This window comes from Carcharodon carcharias, chromosome 21 (assembly GCF_017639515.1).
Source record: "Carcharodon carcharias isolate sCarCar2 chromosome 21, sCarCar2.pri, whole genome shotgun sequence".
NCBI classification, from domain to species: domain Eukaryota; kingdom Metazoa; phylum Chordata; class Chondrichthyes; order Lamniformes; family Lamnidae; genus Carcharodon; species Carcharodon carcharias.
This window is the reverse complement of record NC_054487.1, coordinates 90,903,614-90,923,602: the sequence shown is the minus strand read 5'-3', so window position 1 is coordinate 90,923,602 and position 19,989 is coordinate 90,903,614. Positions and strand designations below refer to the sequence as shown.

General features: G+C 42.8%; 1 protein-coding gene across 2 annotated transcripts in view; it reads right to left on the bottom strand.

Annotated features, from left to right (window-relative positions):
- Positions 1–19,989, bottom strand: part of nap1l1 (nucleosome assembly protein 1-like 1) — a 113,308-nt gene that overhangs the window by 25,069 nt on the left and 68,250 nt on the right. For both annotated transcript variants that reach the window (XM_041216073.1, XM_041216074.1), the window contains exons 9-12: positions 18,427–18,566; positions 6,794–6,939; positions 6,696–6,715; positions 6,155–6,277 (exon numbers count right to left, since the gene is read on the bottom strand). In XM_041216073.1, the coding sequence (XP_041072007.1) occupies positions 6,155–6,277; positions 6,696–6,715; positions 6,794–6,939; positions 18,427–18,566 (429 nt within the window). The remainder of the gene's footprint in view (positions 1–6,154; positions 6,278–6,695; positions 6,716–6,793; positions 6,940–18,426; positions 18,567–19,989) is intronic.

Here is a 19,989-nt window from a genome sequence, read left to right as displayed (position 1 = left end):
ACTGGATAGTGCAGAGGCTAAGGGGCCTGACAATAGTCCAGCAGATTTGTGCTCCAGAATTGCCAAGCCCCTGGCAAGCTGTTCCAGTACAGCTAGAACATTGGCATCTACCCAGCAATGTGGAAAATTACCCAGGTACGTCCTGAACACAAAGCAGGTCAAATCCAACCCAGCCAACTACAACCCCATCAGTTTACTCTCAATCAGTAGTAAAGTAATGGATGGGGGTCATCAATAGTGCTATCAAGTGGCACTTGCTAAGCAATAATCTGCTCACTGATGCCAAGTTTGGGTACTGCCAGGACCACTCAGTTCCTGACCTCATTACAGCCTTGGTTCAGACATGGACAAAGAGCTGAACTCCAGAGATGAAGTGAGAGCAACTGCCCTTGACATCAAGGCCACATTTGACCGAGTGTGGCATCAAGGAGCAAGAGCAAAACTGGAATCAATGGGAATCGAGGGAAGACTCTCCGCTGGTTGGAGAATTACCTAGCACAAAAGAAGATGGTTGTGGTTGTTGGAAGCCAATCATCTCAGCAGGAGTTCCTCAGGGTAGTGTCCTCGGCCCAACCATCTTCAGCTGCTTCACCAATGACCTTCCTCCCTTCCATCATAAGTTCAGAAGTAGGGATGTTCACTGATGATTGCACAATGTTCAGCACCATTTGTAACTCCTCAGGTACTGCAACAGTCCAAGTCCAAATGCAGCAAGACCTGGACAATATCCGGTCTTGGGCTGACAACTGACAAGTAACATTCACACCACACAAGTGTCAGGCAATGACCATCTCCAACAAGGGAGAATCTATCCATCGCTCCTTGACATTCAATGACATTACCAACACCGAATCCGCCACTATCAACGTCCTGGAGGGTTACCACTGACGAGAAACTGAACTGGATTAGCCATATAAATACTGTGGCTACAAGAGCAAGTCAGAGGCTAGGAATCTGGCGACGAATAACTAACCTAACTCCCTAAAGCCTGTCCACCATTTACAAGGCACAAGTCAGGAAGTGTGATGGAATACTCCCCACTTGCCTGCATGAGTGCAGCTCCCACAACACTGAAGCAGCTTGATACCATCCAGCACAAAGCAGCCGGCTTGATTGACACTACATCCACAAACATTCACTTCCTCCACCACCGATGCACAGTAGCAGCAATGTGTACCATCTACAAGATGCACTACAGTAATTCACCAAGGCTCCTTAGACAGCACCTTCCAAACCCACGACCACTACCATCTAGAAGAACAAGGGCAGCAGATAGATGGGAACACCCCCACCTGGGAGCTCCCCTCCAAGCCACACACCACCCTGACTTGGAAATATATTGCCATTCCTTCACCGTCACTGGGTCAAAATCCTGGAACTCCCTCCCTAACAGCACTGTGGGTGTACCTACACCACATGGACTGCAGCGGTTCAAGGCAGTAGCTCACCACCACCTTCTCAAGGGCAACTAGGGTGGGCAATAAGTGCTGGCCCAGGCAGCGAAGCCCACATCCTGTGAATAAATTTTTTTTAAAAATTCCCCATTATCCACACATCCCTTGATGTCATTAGTATCCGGAAATCTATCGATTTCTGTCTTGAACATGCTCAACTATCGAGCTACCACAGCCTCCTGAGATAGAGAATTCCAAAGATTCACCACCCTTAGTGAAGGGATTTCTCCTCCTAAATGGCTTACCCCTTATTCTGAGACTATGTCCCGTGGTTCTAGGCTCGTCAGCCAGGGGAAACATCGGCCAGGCATCTACCCTGTCACGCCCTGCAAGAATTTTGTAAGTTTCAATGAGATCACCTCTCATTCTTTGAAACCCAATAGAATTCAGGCCCAGTTTCCTCAATCTCTCTTCATAAAACAATTCTACCATCCCAGCATTATTCTGATGAATCTCTATTGTGCTCCCTCCATGGCAAGAACACCCTTCCTTAGATAAGGAGACCAAAACGGTACACGATACTCCAGGTGCAGTCTCACCAATGCTGTATACAACTGCAGCAAGACCTCTTTACCTCTGTACTCAAACCCCTGGCAATGAAAGCAAACATACCATTTGCCTTCCTAACTGTTTGCTGCACCTACATGCTAACTTTTAGTGACTCATGAACAAGGACACCCAGATCCCTTTAGACACCAATGCTTCCCAGCCTCTCACCATTTATTGAATACTCTGCCTTTGTTTTTTTCTACCATATAATGGATAACTTCAGTTATTCACGTTGTATTCCATCTGCCATGTTCCTGCCCATTCACTTAGCCTGTCCATATCCCTCTGAAGCTTCCTTGCATCCTCACACCTTGCATTCCCACCCAGTTCTGTCTCATCAGCGAATCTGGAGACATTACATTGGGTCCCCACATCCACATCATTTATATAGATTGCTTGGACCACAGCTCTTTACACTGATCCTTGCGGTACACCCCATTAGTAACAGCCCGAGAATGGCCTGTTTATTTCTAATCTGTTTTGTCTGTCTGTCTGTTAACCAATTCTCAATCCATAGCGGTTTCTTACGCAATCCCAAGTGCTCTAATTTTGTTTACTAATCTCCTGTGTGGGACCTCAAAAGCTTTCTGAAAATCCAACTACGCCACATTCACTGGTTCTCCTTTATCTCAAAATCCTCAAAAACTCCAAGAGGTCTGTCAAACATGATTCTGCCCAAACATATCCTTATTTTTCAGGTGTCCATTTATCAGTGTTCTGAAGGGTCATATGGACTCAAAATGTTAACTCTGTTTCTCTCTCTCCACAGATGCTGTCGGACCTGCTGAGTTTTTCCAGCATTTTCTGTTTTTCTTCCACTTATCATATTCTTTATGACAGATTTCAACATTTTCCCTACTGCTGACATCAAACTAACAGGTCTGGTCTGTAGTTCTCCATTCTCTCTCTTTTTCTCTTCTTAACTAGTGGGGTTACATTTGCTACTTTCCAGCCTGCCTAACCACCTCCTTCAACACAGGGATGAAGCTCATCTGGCCCAGGGGATTCATCAATCTTAGATTCAATTACTTTTGAGTACCACCTCTATTAATACTAAATTTCTTTCAGTTCCTTATTTTCACTAGCTCCTTGGTTTCCTAGTACTTCTGGGAGATATTCTGTATCTTCCTCTGTGAAGACATACAAAGTTAGTTTCTCTGCCATTTCCCTATTCTCCATGATAAATTCTCCTGTATCTGTCTGTAATGGACGCACATTTGTCCTCACTAATCTTTGCTTTTTCAGTTAACTAAAGCAGCTTTTATAGTCCGCCTTTATGTTGCTTGCTGGCTTGCATTCACATTCTGTTTCCCTTTATCAGCTTGGCCCTCCTTTGCTGGATTCTGAATTGCTCCCAATCTTCAGTCTTACCACTTTATCTGGCAACTTTATAAGCCACGTCTCCTTAGATCTAATGCCATCTTTAACTCCTTTTGCTAGCCATGGGTGATTCACCTTTCCTGCTGGGTTTGTGTGTCCAGAAAAGAGTGCGCTGCTAGAAGCAAGCATAAGCAGGGACCCACTCTCTGCAAACAAGTGAAATATGCTCAAGCCTTATGCTTGAGGGAGGGAGGGAGAGTGTCTGTGGAACACTTTTAAGAAAACAGTGGAGGCTGGGTCATTAAGTAAGATAGATTTTTGATAGACAATGGAGTCAGGGGTTATGGAGGGGCAGGCAGGAAGATAGGAGAGTCGAGACCACAATGAGATCAGTCATGAACTTACTGAATGACAGAGCAGGCTCAAAGGGCCTCCTCCTGCCCCTAAGATCTATGTTCCTAAATGCCAGGCCATGAGATTACAGGCTGTGGTTGAATACAATTCTGCTGTTGGCCCACAGCGCTTTGTAGTTGCCTAGTTTTGAATAGCTAGATCTCTTCTAAATCTATCCCATTTAGCACAGTAGTACTTTGAGGGAATCCTCAAGGACCATGAGGTTGTCAGTCCTACCAATACTGTAATGGACAGATGCATCTGTGACAGGTAGGTTGATGAGGACCAGGCCAATTAGGTTTTTCCCCTTTTGTTCGTTCCCTCAACACCTGCTGCAAGTCCAGTCTAGCAGTTATGTCCTTCTGGACCAACATGGTCAGTAGTGGTACTAGCCAAGTCACTGATGGTGACAGACTTTGAATTCCCACACCCAGAGTGCGTTCTGTGCCCTTGCCACCCTCAAGTGCTTCTTTTACTGATCATTGGGGAAACATCTGTCAACCATCCTTCAGTATGAAAAACGACCATGTAACAATTCTGCCTTTAAGCCAATTTTTTAAAATTCAAGCAGACAGACCCTAATTTTCGACATGCAATTTTGCTAATCAGCCTTTTGTGTGGTACTTCGTCAAATACTTGAAAATCCACAAAGACAACATTCACTGCATTCCCTTCATCGACCTACTCCATTACTTCAAATAAATTCAATTAGATTGGCCACACAATCTGTGTTCCACAATCCAAAGCTAAGCAAGCAGGAGCAGCAGGCGGTAAAGAAGGCAAATGGTATGTTGGCCTTCATAGCCAGAGGATTCAAGTACAGGTACAGGGATGTCTTGCTGCAATTGTACAGGGCCTTGGTGAGACCACACCTGGAATATTGTGTGCAGTTTTGGTCTCCTTATCTGAGGAAGGATGTACTTGCTATAGAGGGAGTACAGCGAAGGTTTACCAGACTGATTCCTGGGATGAAGGGACTGACATATGAGGAGATTGAGTCGATTAGGATTATATTCGCTGGAGTTGAGAAGAATGAGGGGGGATCTCATAGGAACCTATAAAATTCTAACAGGACTAGACAGGGCAGATGCAGGAAGGATGTTCCCAATGGTGGGGGAGTCCAGAACTAGAGGTCACAGTCTGAGGATATGGGGTAGACCATTTAGATGAGGAGAGATTTCTTCACCCAGAGAGTGGTGAGCCTGTGGAATTCGTTACCAAAGAAAGTAGTTAAGACCAAAACATTGTATGTTTTCAAGGAGTTAGGTATAGCCCTTGGGGCGAAAGGGATCAAAGGATATGGGGAGAAAGCGGGAGCAGGTTATTGAGTTGAATGATCAGCCATGATCATAATGAATGGCGGAGCAGGCTCAAAGGGCCGAATGGCCTACTCCTGTTCCTAGTTTCTATGTAAACCCGTGCTGGCTCTCCTTAATTAACTCAAATCTCTCGAAAAGGCCTCTTGATTCTCTCCCCACCTCCCCTACCAATTATCGTTTCTAAAACCTTATCCACCACTCGTTGAACTGGCCAGCCTATAGTTACAAGAATGTCCTGAGACCCTTTCTTTTAAAAAAGGGTGTTACATTTATTACTTTCCAATCCTATGGCAGCTCCCCATTATCCAGGAGTGATGGAAGACGGCAAGCCATTCCAATATCTCCACTCCATCTGGTTATGCTTTGGTAACAGTTTGATATATGTCCCCCTGCACGAAGTACAAAATAGATGGTAATGTACTAATACTACAAACATATTTACATTCAACTGAAGCAGAACTTTTGAATTACCAAGAGATGAAATAGTACAAGATCCACTTTTGTTCAATGTTAACTGACAGTGCGCTATAAAATTTTCCCCAATATTCGCTCTACTAATCAAGAATCAAGGTATGGTTAATTGAACGTCTTTAAAGAAATTAAAGAAAGAATGACAGATCTACTGTTGCGAACGTTAATAATACTAATCTACACTCCATTTGAAGGTTTGCTTGAATCTTTTGGTCCATTAGTGCAAGCTTTTTTTTCCTCCCTTCAATATCGATGCTTTACCGCCTTGCTTGTTGAATGGTACCTGTTTAAGTAAATATACAGGTAAAGCACTTCACGTGTATGGTGTGCAAGGCACCTTCTACTAAAATTGGCATCTGTTTAAAACTGTTACTGTAACACCTGTGACCAGTCATTTTTTTTATTGATCACTGTTACAATTGAAATTAATCTTTCCTATTAGAATACAGCTTTTAAAGCCCCAGAATTTGCTATTCTGTAGAGTGTAACTATTTCTAAACATAAGATGGTCTGCACTCGTGCTTCATAGTTTTCCTTCTATATGCTGTTACTGGGCTGCGAAGAATGCGGTTGCCAAAAGTTACGCTGTACCAAAATGCAGCACATAGCACCTTAATTGCTTCTATTTAAATTTAGAAAAGAGCTTACATCATCATCGTCATCTTCAATTGCTTCTCCTGTGAAGTATAACACTGCTCGTGGAATTATGCGTTCATGCAAGAAATGGCCAATTTCAAAGTCAGCAGCAAGTATTGCCTCCGAATCTTCATCCTACAACAGTAGAAATGTAAAACCTCAAGTTCTAGCAATGATTTAATCTAAAGACAATCCTGATACAAGACATCAAGTTTAACTTTAATGCAGCCAATGTTGACCTTGCATCTTTGCTCCATTTTTCAATTGCTGTATGTTGCTCACCTCAAGACATTGCTCCTTTAAGAACTTTAAATTAGATCAGGCAAATATCTGCCTCTTCGCCACTATACCCATCCTGGGATCCAAGGTGTCATTCTGAACCACTACCCCAAGATTGTTAACAAGTAACAGATTTGCCCATGTAACAAAGTCCACTTAGCAATCAAGAAATCTAATTTATAAGGAAGATTAGTTTCAACAGTTAAAAACTTTAAATAAAAAATTACAATATATTAAAGAATTAAAGGATTGCAAATGTTAAGAGTCAACTTACCAACTCTCCATTCTCTGGAACTGCAAGAGAAAAAGTAAATTAGAAAATTTACAAGCATTCCAAGACAGTCAAATCACATTAACACTGTTCACACTCACCTTCAGGAGGACAAAAAAAATTGAAGAAAGAGTCATTTGGTACAGTTTTTGTAACGGTTCTAACAGTGCCACGACCCTTATGCTTCTGCTTCTTTTTAATGGTTTTCATTGTGATGTTCTTTCCCTTCTTCCAGTCAATCTGGCACCTGCATTGGAAGTTGCAGATTTCTTTTAAGAACATTCTCTGTGATTGGATAAGCTTTTCAGCCAAGCATTACAGATGTTCCGATTAGGCACTTTACAGCCTTCCGTATTTAACATAGAGTTCAACGACTTCAGACCATGAACTATCTCCTCCATCTTTACCCCTTTTTTAATCCCATTTTTAAAATTTTATTTTTATTTACTTTAAGATATTATCCTCTTCCCCAACCTCCCTCCCACCCACCCTCCCTCCCTCCGACAGGGCCATCTGTCACTTATTGTAATGTTTTGCTTTCAGGGTACTGACCCTTGTTCTGCTATTAACACATTCTGCTATCTTATCTTTATGCCACTCAACACCTTTAGTCTTTAACACTACCATTAACACTCCCTTTGTCTCGCGTCCACAGCATCTTTGTCAATCTCTGCCGAGCTCTCACTTATCCCTGACCTATTTTGCTCCACCTGCTCCAACCCCTCAAACAGTATAAAATACATCACATTTCTACTTCTCTTTAGCTCTGAAGATCATACGGACTCAAAACATTAACTGTTTCTCTCTACAGATGCTGCCAGACCTGAATTTTTCAGTATTTTCTGCTTTTATTTCAGATTTCCCACATTTGCAATATTTTATTTTTATACTACAGATGTACTGTGGTAGGAAATGAAGAGGCTTTTTACTTCAGTTCTTCAGTATTCAACATTAAGCAGCTTAGTTTACCATCCTTCCTGCTCCCTGGCAAATATTTTGCATTCCATGCTAGAAGTTCAAAAATCTACTTGTCATTCACCTCACTTAAAAGGTCTATTTTACACCAGTGAAGGGTGGAAATTCAAAGCCTACTGAACATCTCTAGCATCACCAAGTAACTTCCAATAAAAATTCATTCTATATCACCCTACAGCAGGAATGAGGGAAACTTAGCTCATGGGCCACATCTGACTGCCAGACCACTTCTGGCCCCCAGCCCACAACAGGGGTCCCAAGGGAAGCAGTTCAAGGCAAGTCAGCCTATGATTGACCTGAGATGGGCGTTCCTCGAGGAGTGCAGCTACCATGTTTGGATCAGCACCCAGAGAAGCACAAGGTAACCGTGCATCCAAAATTTCTTACTAGATTACTGCAGTTTTAATTTGCACTTTTGCTTTTTTAAAACACATACGTTTTCAAGGTGTGAGAAAATAATTTTTTTAAATATATTTTTGGGGAATATGGTGTTATTCTGAGAAAAGGCAGTGTGTGTATGATTTAATTAAGATAGGCAGAGATTATTAGGAAACAGGTTGACGGGGGGGCGGGGTTTGGAACAAGGACGGAGGTGTTAGGTTTGAGGTGTAAGTAAACAGGTTGGATCTAACATTTGCATTTTTAGATAAGTTGAGAATTTGTTTGAATATCAAAGGGGAGTCAGAGGTAACAAGAAACATGTTTGCATCTTGCAAGAGTTCCATAGGTAAACAGAAGTGGGGATATTATTGACCTGAAAGCAAAAACAAGATGGAAACATGAAAGGTCTTATATTTGGAAGGGTGAGTTTCAAAGGGGTGTGAGAACAATGGAACTCAAGATAAAAGGGGGGAGAAAAAGGCATTTGAGAGTTACTGTGGGAGCTGTTTGTGCTGAAGATGAGGTTCGAATCAGTCATCCAGTCAAGCAAAAAGCAGTTTTATTCTGAAGTTTGGATTTTCACAGCAGAGTTGAAGTGCGTTACAGGTCATGTAGAATGCCTTTACTGGAGAAGCAGCTGTTTGCCTTGGGCAATATTACTGGATTTTCACTGTTAAACATCTATAAGGGAGTGTTGCCTGGAAGGTGTTTACCTGTGGGTCTGACCAAGTATCTTTGAGGGGGGAATGTTTTATAAGACTAAATTTAACTGTGTATCTATAATCATGTGCTCAAGTTCTCTCTTATTCTTGTTAATAAAAGTTTTACTTTTAGTTTTTACAATCCCAAGTGTTAGTGGATCTTATACAGCCGAGATCAATAGGTCCCCTTCTCTTTTTTAAAAAAAAATTCATTCACGGAATGTGTGGTTCACTGGCTAGGCCAGCTTTATTGCCCAACCCTCGTTGCCCTTGAGGTGGTGGTGGTGAGCTGCCTTCTTGAACTGCTCAAGTCCATGTGGTGCAAGTACACCCACAGTGCTGTTAAGGAGTTGGTTCCAGGATTTTGACCCAGTGACAGCAAAGGAACGGCGATATATTTCTAAGTCAGGATGGTGAGTGACTTAGAGGGGAACATCCAGATGATGGTATTCCAACGTATCTGCTGCCCTTATCCTTCTAGATGGTAGTGTCATGAGTTTATAAGGTGCTGTCTAAAGGAATCTTGGTGAATTCCTGCAGTGCATCTTGAAGATGGTAGACACTGCTGCTACTGTGCATTAGTGGTGAAGGGAGTGAATGCTTATGGATATGGTGCCAATCAAGCGGGCTGCTTTGTCCTGGATGGTATCAACCTGCTTGAGTGTTGTTGGAGCTGCACTCATCCAGGCAAGTGGGGAATATTCCATCATACTCCTGACTTGTGTGTAGACAGTGGACAGGCTTTGGGTGAGTTACTCGTCGCAGGATCCCTAGCCTCCAACTTGCTCTCATAGCCAGAGTATTTATATGGCTAGTCCAGTTCAGTTTCGAGTCAATGGTAACCCCAGGATGTTGATAGTGGGGGATTCAGTGATGGTAATGCCATTGAATGTCAAGGGGCGATGGTTAGATTTCTAGTCATTGCCTGGCACTTGTGTGGCACGAATGTTACTTGCCATTTGTCAGCCCAAGCCTGGCTATTGTTCAGGTTTTGCTGCATTTGGACATGGACTGCTTCAGTATCTGAGTTGTCGCAAATGGTGCTGCACATTGCGCAATAATCAGCGAACTTCCCCACATCCGACCTGATGGAGGGAAGGTCATTGATGAAGCAGCTGAAGATGGCAGGCCTAGGACACTATGCCGAGGAACTCCTGCAATGATGTCCTGAAGCTGAGATGATTTGACATCCAGCAATCACAACCATCTTCCTTTGTGCTAGGAATGACTAACCAGCACCTGGTCCATAGCCTTGCCGATTACATCACTTCATATGCAGATCTTTTAAATGTGTCGAGTGTTTCAGCCTCAACCACCAACTTAAGACAGTGAATTCCGGGTGCCCACCACCCTGTGCGTGAAAAAGATTTTCCACATGTCCCTTCTAATCCTTCTACCAATCACCTGAAATCTATGCCCCCTGGTAATTGACCCCTCAGCTAGGGGATTACAAGTCTTTCCTATCTACCCCATCTGTCCCTCAATTAGGTCACCCCTTCGCCACCTCTGTTATAAGGAAAACAACCCCAGCCTATCCAATCTCTCCTCATAGCTGCAATTTTCAAGCCCTGGCAACATTCTTGTAAATCTCCTCTGCATTCTCTCCAGAGCAACTATGTCTTTCCAAGTAAAAGATTTGCAATAGGAAACCAATAATCAAGGTCTGAATGAGGAAACAGCTCTGATACCCGCAAGGATTTCACAAAATATAGCAGTGGGAAAGGATCATCGACTCATTCAGGGCACTTTGGGTTTGCTTTTCCTTTAAAAAGGAGAGTGGTGCCTCATAAGGCATTTACAGCTCACCTTCCTTTCATGGAATGTTGACTAGATGTATTAAAGAAATGTAAAAATCATAAGATCCCAGTGATGGATCACTGGTGAATTCCTCTTGAACTTCTATATCCCCCACCATTTTTTTTAAAATTACAAACATATAAATTAGAGGCAGGAGTAGGCCACCCAGCCCCTAAGACTGCTCAGCTATCTGATAAGATCATGGCTGATCTGACTCTGGCTTCAACTCTACTTGCCTGTCTACCCGCTATACCCTTTGGTTCCTTCGTCAATCAAGAATCTATTGAATTCAGCCTTTAAAATATTCAATGATCTTGCCTCCCCACTCTGTGGAAGAGAATTCCATGAACTATTAATCCCCTCGTAGAGAAAATCTCATGTGTGTCTTGAATGGGGAACCCTTTAGTTTAAAACTGTGTCCCCTAGTTCTAGTCTCTCCAATAAGGGGGAACATCCTTTCAGCATCCACCCAGTCATGTCCCCATAGGATCCTATATGTTTTAATAAGATGGCCTCATTCTTCTAATTGGCAATGGATAATTGCCCAACCTTTCCTCAGAAGACAACTCCTTCATCCCAGGAATCAGCCTAGTGAACCTTCTCTGAACTGCTTTTAATGCAATTATACCCTTTCTTAAATAAGGGAGACCAAAACTGTACACAGTACTCCAGAGGTGGTCTCACCAACACACTGTACAACTCTAGGAAAATCTCCCTACTTTTATATTCCATTCCCCTTGCAATAAATGCTAACATTCCATTTACATTCCTAATCATTTGATGTACCTGCATATAAATTTGAGATTCATGGACCAGGATACCCAGATCCCTCTGTACTACTTAGTCCTACAATCTCCCTGCATTAAATAGTACACTGCATTTCTATTCTTCCTGCCGAAGTGGAAGAGCTCACATTTTCTCACATTATACTCCATCTACCAATTTTTTACCCACTCACTTAACCTGTCTATACCCCTTGGCAGACTCTTTACCTCCTCTTGACAACTTACTTTCTTGGTGTCATTTGGCACTGTACATTCAGTCCTGTCATCTAAGTCATTGAGAAAGATTGTAAAGTTCACTTTCCCACATTATACTCTATTTGCCAAATGTGTCGACTCACTTAACCTGTCTATGTCCCCTTTGCAGACTCCCTACCTCTTGATAACTTACTTTACCTATCTTGGTGTCACTGGCAAACTTAGCAACATAAATTTGATTCCTTCGCCCAAAGTATTGAGGTGGATTTTATAATGTTGAGGCCCCAGCACTGACCCCTGCGGCACTCCACTCGTTACAGCTTGCCAATCTGAAAAGACCCATTGATCCCTTGCAGCCATGTCTCTGTAAGGGCCATCAGGTCATATTTATTTATATCTATTTGAGCTGACAATTTATCTGTTTTGTTATGAATGCGATGTGCATTCAAATGCAGAGCCTTTATTTCTGTCTTCTTACTATTTTTTGTAACCTCTAGTCTTATCTGCTGGCACACATTTGTACAGTGTCCTTCCCTGCCACACTGATTATCATTATCCCTATTGCTATCTTGCTTCAACCCATCAGATCTTGCCCCACTTCTGCCACAAAGAGCTTTCAATAAAGAACTATATGTGGTTTATGACATTATGACTGTACTTGATTTTCTGCAGAAAAGATGGGATTTGGAATTAACTTGTCCTTTTAGTTTTATTATTTTTTCTAAATAAAGGGGCTAAGGAAAAGAAAATTGTCGTTCTCTGAGCAGCTTAGGAGGCTGAAGTGACAGTTCTCATGGGAGCTGGAAGAAATGCTTTAGTCACGCTGTCTGAAGGGGATGGGCTGGACAAAGAAAGAGCAGTAACAGATGCCAATGCACAAAAATACTAAATCAAGAAAGCCCTTCAATGCAATGGACAATAATGCAGCAGAACATCAAATTTGTAAGCTTTGTACAGAATGAATGAATACTTCAGGTAGATGCATAAAGAAACATTGGCACAGCAAAGGGGAACAGAAGATTCAGAGATATCCAAAATCTTGCATTGATTGGTAGCTGGCACGGGCGGGAGAGGGGCATTGGGGTTGGGGGGAGGTTGGGGGCAGGGGGGGTTGGGGGCAGGGTCTCGATACTCTAGATGCAGCATCCACTTCACATGCCAAATGCTAGAACTGGTTCAGCCTAACGTAGAACACAATTCACTCATGCTTGACATCTGCCAGCCAATTAAAAACTTTACTGATGCCTGACAAGTGAACAAACTTTGGTGACGGTAGTTTAGTAACTGCTGTGAGCATGTGTTTGCCAAAGCACATCCCTGAATAAAACTGTCCTGGAGAAACAGGTTTTTCAAAAAAGTTGGCAGTAATAAACTTGTGAAGCTTAGATGCAATGACCAAGCAGCACCTCCTTTTCTTGTTCTCCAGCAAAAAGGCAGCTAGAGAGTGCAGAGGTACCCATCCATACATTACACACAATGAATGAATCCCCCCCAAAAAACTATTTACAGAACTACTGGCTTTAGGTCATCTTCCCCTCTTTCAAGTTTTTAAAGTGAGGAATTGACTGATTTCCACTTGACAACTGTTCAGAAAGACAAGTTCTAGTGTCCCATCACTGCAATGTAACTCATCAAAGTGTGTTATGCCCAACTAAGATGGCTTGGTTTGCAGCCTTCAGCAGGAAGTGAGCAGCCACCCTACATGATTTTTCCCATGTGGAACAACTGAATTCTTATTTGCACTGTGGGAAGCTTGGAAATAATTGGTTTCTGAAAATGTTCAAATCTGGTTATGTGCTAGTTTGATTTCTTTCTCTGAAGTGGTTAGAATGCATTGAGCAACACCTACAGAAAATGATTATCTAAACCCTGCTGGATAAGTCACATGTACATTTAAAGGCAACAACTGTATTGCCAGGTGCTCCTTCCACAACTCTTTCTCCGGTACATCGATGATTACTTCAGTGGTGCTTTATGCTCTCGTCGGGACTTGGAAAAATGTATTAATTTTGCTTCCAATCTCCACCCCTCCATCATTTTCACATGGTCCATCTCTGACACTTCCCTTCCTTGACCTCTCTGTCTCAATCTCTGGTGATAGACTGTCCACCAATATCCATTACAAGCCAACCGACTCCCACAGCTACCTTGACTACAGCTCCTCACATCCCGCTTCCTGTAAGGACTCCATCCAATTCTCTCAGTTCCTTCGCCTCCGTCGCATCTGTTCCGATGATGCTACCTTCAAAAACAGTTCCTCTGACATGTCCTCCTTCTTCCTTAACCGAGGTTTTCCACCCACGGTCATTGGCAGGGCCCTCAACTGTGTCCGGCCCATCTCCTGCACATCCGCCCTCACACCTTCTCCTCCCTCCCAGAAACATGATAGGGTCCCGCTGGTCCTCACTTATCACCCCACCAGCCTCCGCATTCAAAGGATCATCCTCTGCCATTTCCGCCAACTCCAGCATGATGCCACTACCAAACACATCTTCCCTTTACCCCCCCGGCGGCATTCTGTAGGGATCGTTCCCTCCAGGACACCCTGGCCCACTCCTCCATCACCCCCTACTCCTCAACCCCCACCTATGGCACCTCCCCATGACCACACAAAAGATGCAACACCTGCCCCTTCACTTCCTCTCTCCTCACCGTCCAAGGACCCAAACACTCCTTTCAAGTGAAGCAGCCCTTCACTTGCATTTCCCCCAACTTAGTCCACTGCATTCGTTGCTCCCAATGCGGTCTCCTCTACATTGGAGAGACCAAACGTAAACTGGGCGACCGCTTTGCAGAACACCTGCGGTCTATCTGCAAGAATGACCCAAATCTCCCTGTCGCTTGCCATTTTAACACTCCACCCTGCTCTCTTGCCCACATGTCTGTCCTTGGCTTGCTGCATTGTTCCAGTGAAGCCCAACGCAAACTGGAGGAACAGCACCTCATCTTCCAACTAGGCACTTTACAGCCTTCCGGACTGAATATTGAATTCAACTACTTTAGATCTTGAACTCTCTCCTCCATCCCCACTCTCTTTCAGTTTCTTCCCCCTTCCTTTTGTTTCTTCCAATAATTTATATATTTTTCTTTTCCCACCTATTTCCATTATTTTTAAATCTTTTATGCCCTACTAGTCTTTCCACCCCACCTCCACTACAACTGTACCTTGAGTGCCCTGCCATCCATTCTTAATTAGCACAATCATTTAGATATCATCACCTTCAACACCTCTGTGTTCTTTTGTTCTTTTGTCTGTGACATCTTTTGATTATCTGCTCCTATCACTGCTTGCTTTTCCCTACAACCACACCCCCCCCACCCACTTCTCTTTTCTGCACCGCACCTCCCCCAAACCAGCTTATATTTCACCCCTCTCCTTGGATTCACTCAGTTCTGTGAAAGGGTCATGAGGACTCGAAATGTCAACTCTTTTCTTCTCCGCCGATGCTGCCAGACCTGCTGAGTTTTTCCAGGTAATTCTGTTTTTGTTTTGTATTACCAGTATCAGATGCACAGCTATCCATCCAGCCCTCTGTATTCAGATAAGAAGCATATTTGTATCATATTGCTTGCCAACACTACCAATTTATACTAAGGCTATTAGCCAGTTTAACATGCTTCTTAAAGACTAGTGTCAGTGGTAGTGTGTTTTGGGTTCTGTGCTATAGGAAAGATGCTGAGACAAAAAGGAGTTAGGTACAAGACTCACTAGTAAATACAAACATTCATGACACTTCTGAAAAAAAATGGGACTGCTTCTGTTAGATAGAAGAGATAGTAGCATAGGCATCTACAGTGAAAGTACACAGATACATGATCAAATGTAAGAGAAGGTTGGGAAGCTAACTACCAGCATTAGAAGCAGAGACAGACACAGGAAACAGTTCCATAGGTGATTGAAAGGGGAATATAGAATAAGGGAAGAGAGCAGGAAAGCAATTAGAATCCACTGCCGATATGGAAGTTGACCAATGAATTAGCTGCTGCATTTTATATGCAATTCAGTAATGATTTTAGTCATTTATGAACATACAGATAAGGAGGAGTAGGCCACTCAGCCCTTCAAATCTGCTCTGCCAGTCAATAAGATCATAGCTGATCTGATTGTAACCTTAACTCCACATTCCCACCTACCCTCAACAAGCTTTCACCCACTTGCTTATCAAGAATCTATCTACCACAGACTTAATATTCAAAGACTCTGCTTCCACCCCTTTTTCGGGAAGAGAGTTCCAAAAACTCACAACCCTCAAAAATTCTCATGTCCTAAGTGGGCAACCCCTTATTTTTAAGCAGTGACCCCTTGTACTAGATTCTCCCACAAGTGGAAACCCCTCTTGTCAAGGCCCCTCAGGATCTTGTGTTTCAATCAAGGCACCTCTTACTGTTCTAAACTCCAGCGGATACAAGCCTGTCCATCCTTCGCTCATAAGACAACCTGCCCATTCCAGGGATTAGTTTAGTAAACCTTCTTGGAACTGCTTCCAACACATTTACATCCTTCATTAAATAAGGAAACCAATACTGTACACCAGATGTGGGCTCCCCAATGCCATGTATAACTGAAGCATGGCATAACACCCCTACTTTTGTATTCAATTCTCCTCTTAATAAATGATAACATTCTATTAGCTTTTCTAATTATTTGCTGCACTTGCATATCAGCTTTTTGCGATTCATGTACGAGGACACCTAGATCCCTCTGCATCTCAGAGCTGTGTGTGGTTATAATGTGATTGCACTAGAGTAATTTACCAGGATGTTGCCTGGGTTGGAGAGTTTTAGTTATGAGGAGAGGTTGGATAGACTGGGGTTATTTTCCCTGGAGCAGAGGAGATTGAGGAGGGACATGATTGAGGTGTATAAAATTATGAGGGGTATAGATAGCGTAGACAGGAAGGAACTTTTCCCCTTGGTGGAGGGATCAATAACCAGGGGGCATTTAAGGTAAGGGGCAGGAGGTTTAGAGGGGATGTGAGGAAGAATTTTTTCACCCAGAGGGTGGTGGGAATCTGGAACTCACTGCCTGAACAGGTGGTAGATGCAGAAACCCTCATAACATTGAAGTATTTGGATACTTGCACTTGGAGATTTGGAGTATTTGGAGATGCCATGGTATACAAGGCTATGGGCCTAGTGCTGGAAAATAGGATTAGAATAGTTAGGTACTTGTTTGACCAGCGCAGACTCGATGGGCCAAAGGGCCTTTTTCTGTGCTGTCGAGCTCTATGACTCTGCAATCTATCACCATTTAGATCTGCTTCTTTATTTTTCCTGCCAAAATGGACAATTTCACACTTTCCCCCGTTATACTCCATTTGCTAGGTCTTTGCCCATTCACTTAACCTATCTATATCCCTTTATAGCCCCATGTCAACTTCACATCTTACAATCCGACTTATGTTGATGCTATCGGCAAAGTTAGCAGCCAAACCTCTGGTCCATTCCAAATGGATGAAGGGACAAGTGCAGTATGTATTCAAATGTTTTGTTCTTTCATGGGACACAGGGGTTGCTGGCTAGGCCAGCAGTTATTGCCATTCCCTAACTGTCCTCTTATCAAGTGATGGAAAGCTGTCTTCATGAGCCGCTGCAGACTATGTGGTATAGGTACACCCACGGTGCTGTTAGGCAGGGAATTCTGGCCTAGCGATAATTAAGGAATCACAATATATTTTCAAGACAGGGCAGTGTGTAGCTTGGATCGGATCTTGCAGGTGTGTTCCCATGTGCCTGCAGCCTGTGTCATTTTGGGCAGTAGAGGTCACAGATTTAGAAGGTGCCAAAGGAGCCTTAGCCAGTTGCTGCAGTGCATCCTGTAGATGGTACATACTGCTGCCATTGTGTGCTGTTGGTGGAGGGAGTAAACATTTAAGGTGGTGGATGGTGTTGAGCTTCAACTATTGTTGAATCTACACTCAGCCAAGCGAGGAGTATTCCATCATAATGCTGACTTGTGCTTTGTAGATGGTGCACAGGCTTTGGGCTCTCAGGTGGTGAGATACCATCTGCAGAATTTCCAACCTCTGACCTGCTTTTGTAGCTATAGCGTGTGTGTGGCTGGTCCAGTTAAGTTTCTAGTCAATGGTGGCACCCCCCAGGATGCAGATGATGGAGGATTCAGTGGCGGTAACACCCTTGAATGTTATGGGGAGATGGTTAGATTCTCTCTTGTTGGAGACAGTTGGTGCCTAGGACTTGTGCTGGTTGTCACTAATCAGCACAAGCCTGAACATTGTCCAGACTTTGCTGCATTATGGCACTGCTTCAATAAAAGAACATAACATTTGCTATAAGAGGTGGTGGTGGCATAGTGGTATTGTCACTGGACTAGTATTCCAGACACTCGGTAATGCTCTGGAAACCCAGGTTCGAATCCCACCACGGCAGATGGTGAAATTTGAGTTCAATAAAAATCTGGAATTAAAAGTTTGATGACGACCATGAAACCATTTGCCAATTGTTGTAAAAACACATCTGGTTCACTATGTTCTTTAGGGAAGGCAATCTGCTGTCCTTACTTGGTCTGGCCTACATGTGACTCCAAAAAAACACCCTTCCTGCTCTTTAGTGAGCCAGCAAATTGATGAGCTCATGCTGGGCACTGAACTATCCAAGTAGATGGTTGAAAACGAATGGAGCAGTTATTACAAAAAAAAGCCAAGCTTTTAAACAAATAAAAACAGATTTCTATTAGCTGTTCCAACACTCAGAGTCAATATAACTCAATTCTAATTGTATTCATGCCCCTCACCCAGAAGTAGGGACATAAGTTTGACAACTTAGTACACCTTTCACTGCAGCAATTCTTTATTGTTTTAAATTGAATAGAAAAACTTTTATCATCTTCAATTTCTTCTCAAAACAAATGTTCTATGTAAGTTGAAGCAGCTTGCTTACCCTGTGCATCCCATAATTTCTGGCCCATCAAATGAGAAAGGGTCTGACTCATCAGGCTGTGACCTCATCTTGTACGTTTTTGTCACTACTTCATTTGTGAAATATTCATTTGGCTCAAACTTAAATTCCAGAGTAAAACTCTAAAGAAAAATATACACAAGCAATAAGACAAAGAACATCAATATGCAATAAAAAATTAAGCATTATATTTTTGTACACAGCCAAGAGCTCAAGACGATGCAAATTGAAAAATGGCTTGCTTACCATTTTGCATTTGTTTGAGATTGTCAAGTGTATTCATTGGGTACGCTGCAATAAATAGCTTGCAGTGTTAAAACTCACACTGTTACATTTGTGGAGCAGCTTAAGAATTCTCTAAGCAAACATTTCCCAACATAACTTGGAAGCACAATATTTAATTGTTCAGAGGTTTAGAAAGTGATTAAAATTCCTGAACGTGTAGGTGTTAACCGTGTTGGGGTTACTTAAAAATAAACAAGCATTCTGGAACACCTTAAGAGCTGTTTTGCATTGATTACGGAATGAACTGACTCATAACTGACCGGGGAGAACAATTACGACAATTTATCAAACAGGGCTCCGGTTTAGTGAATGATCAGTGCTGAGCCACTGAAATAAACTGCAATGAACCATAAGTGGTCATAATGCTAAATTAACACAAAGCAGCTGTTATTTCAGCTAAACATACAATAAATCTGGGGGTTGCACTGGCCTTTCCTAAAAAGGATTAGAGTTTGTTTTCTTCGATTGTTGAATTAAAAAAATCTTTCATGGGATGTGGGCCAACATTTATTGCCCATCCCTAGTTGCCCTCAAGAAGCTGGTGGTGAGCTCTCCACAGATGCTGTCAGACCTGCTGAGTTTTTCCAGCACTTTTTATTTTTGTCCCAGTTAGAATATGGTGTGGACACCACACTAAGATGTGAATGCTTTGGAAAGGATGCAGAAGAGATTTACTAGAATGTCTCCAGGGATGAGGGATTACTGTGCCATGGATAAGACAGATGGGATTGTTTTCCTTAGAGCACAGATAGTTAAAATGGTCAAAAAAGGAGATTTGATAAAGGCATTTAAAATCACGAAAGGTTTAGATAGAGCAAAAAGAGATACAGTTTCCAATGTTTGAAGGGGAGATAATGAGGAGGCACAGGTTTAAAGTGGTTGGTAAAAGAATCAGAAGATAACATGAGGGGAAACGTTTTTCTCCCCACACGTGGTTAGACTTTGGAATGCACTGCCTGGAAAAAAAAGTGGGGGGGGACAGCAGTTGGTACAGATTTAATAGCAGCCATCATAACAGAATTCAAACAACTACTTGCAGAAATAAATGCAAGGGCATGGACATGAGTGGAGGAGTGGCATTAATTGAATTGTTCTTTGAAAAAGCCAGCTCAGATGTGATGGGCTGAATGACCTGAATGAAATACAAGGTTCTGAAGGGGCTTGATAGTGTAGAGATGGATCCCCGACCAGCGGAAACAAAGATGCAGGGACACAGTCTCAGGATAAAGGACTGAACATTTAGGACCACGATGCAGAGAA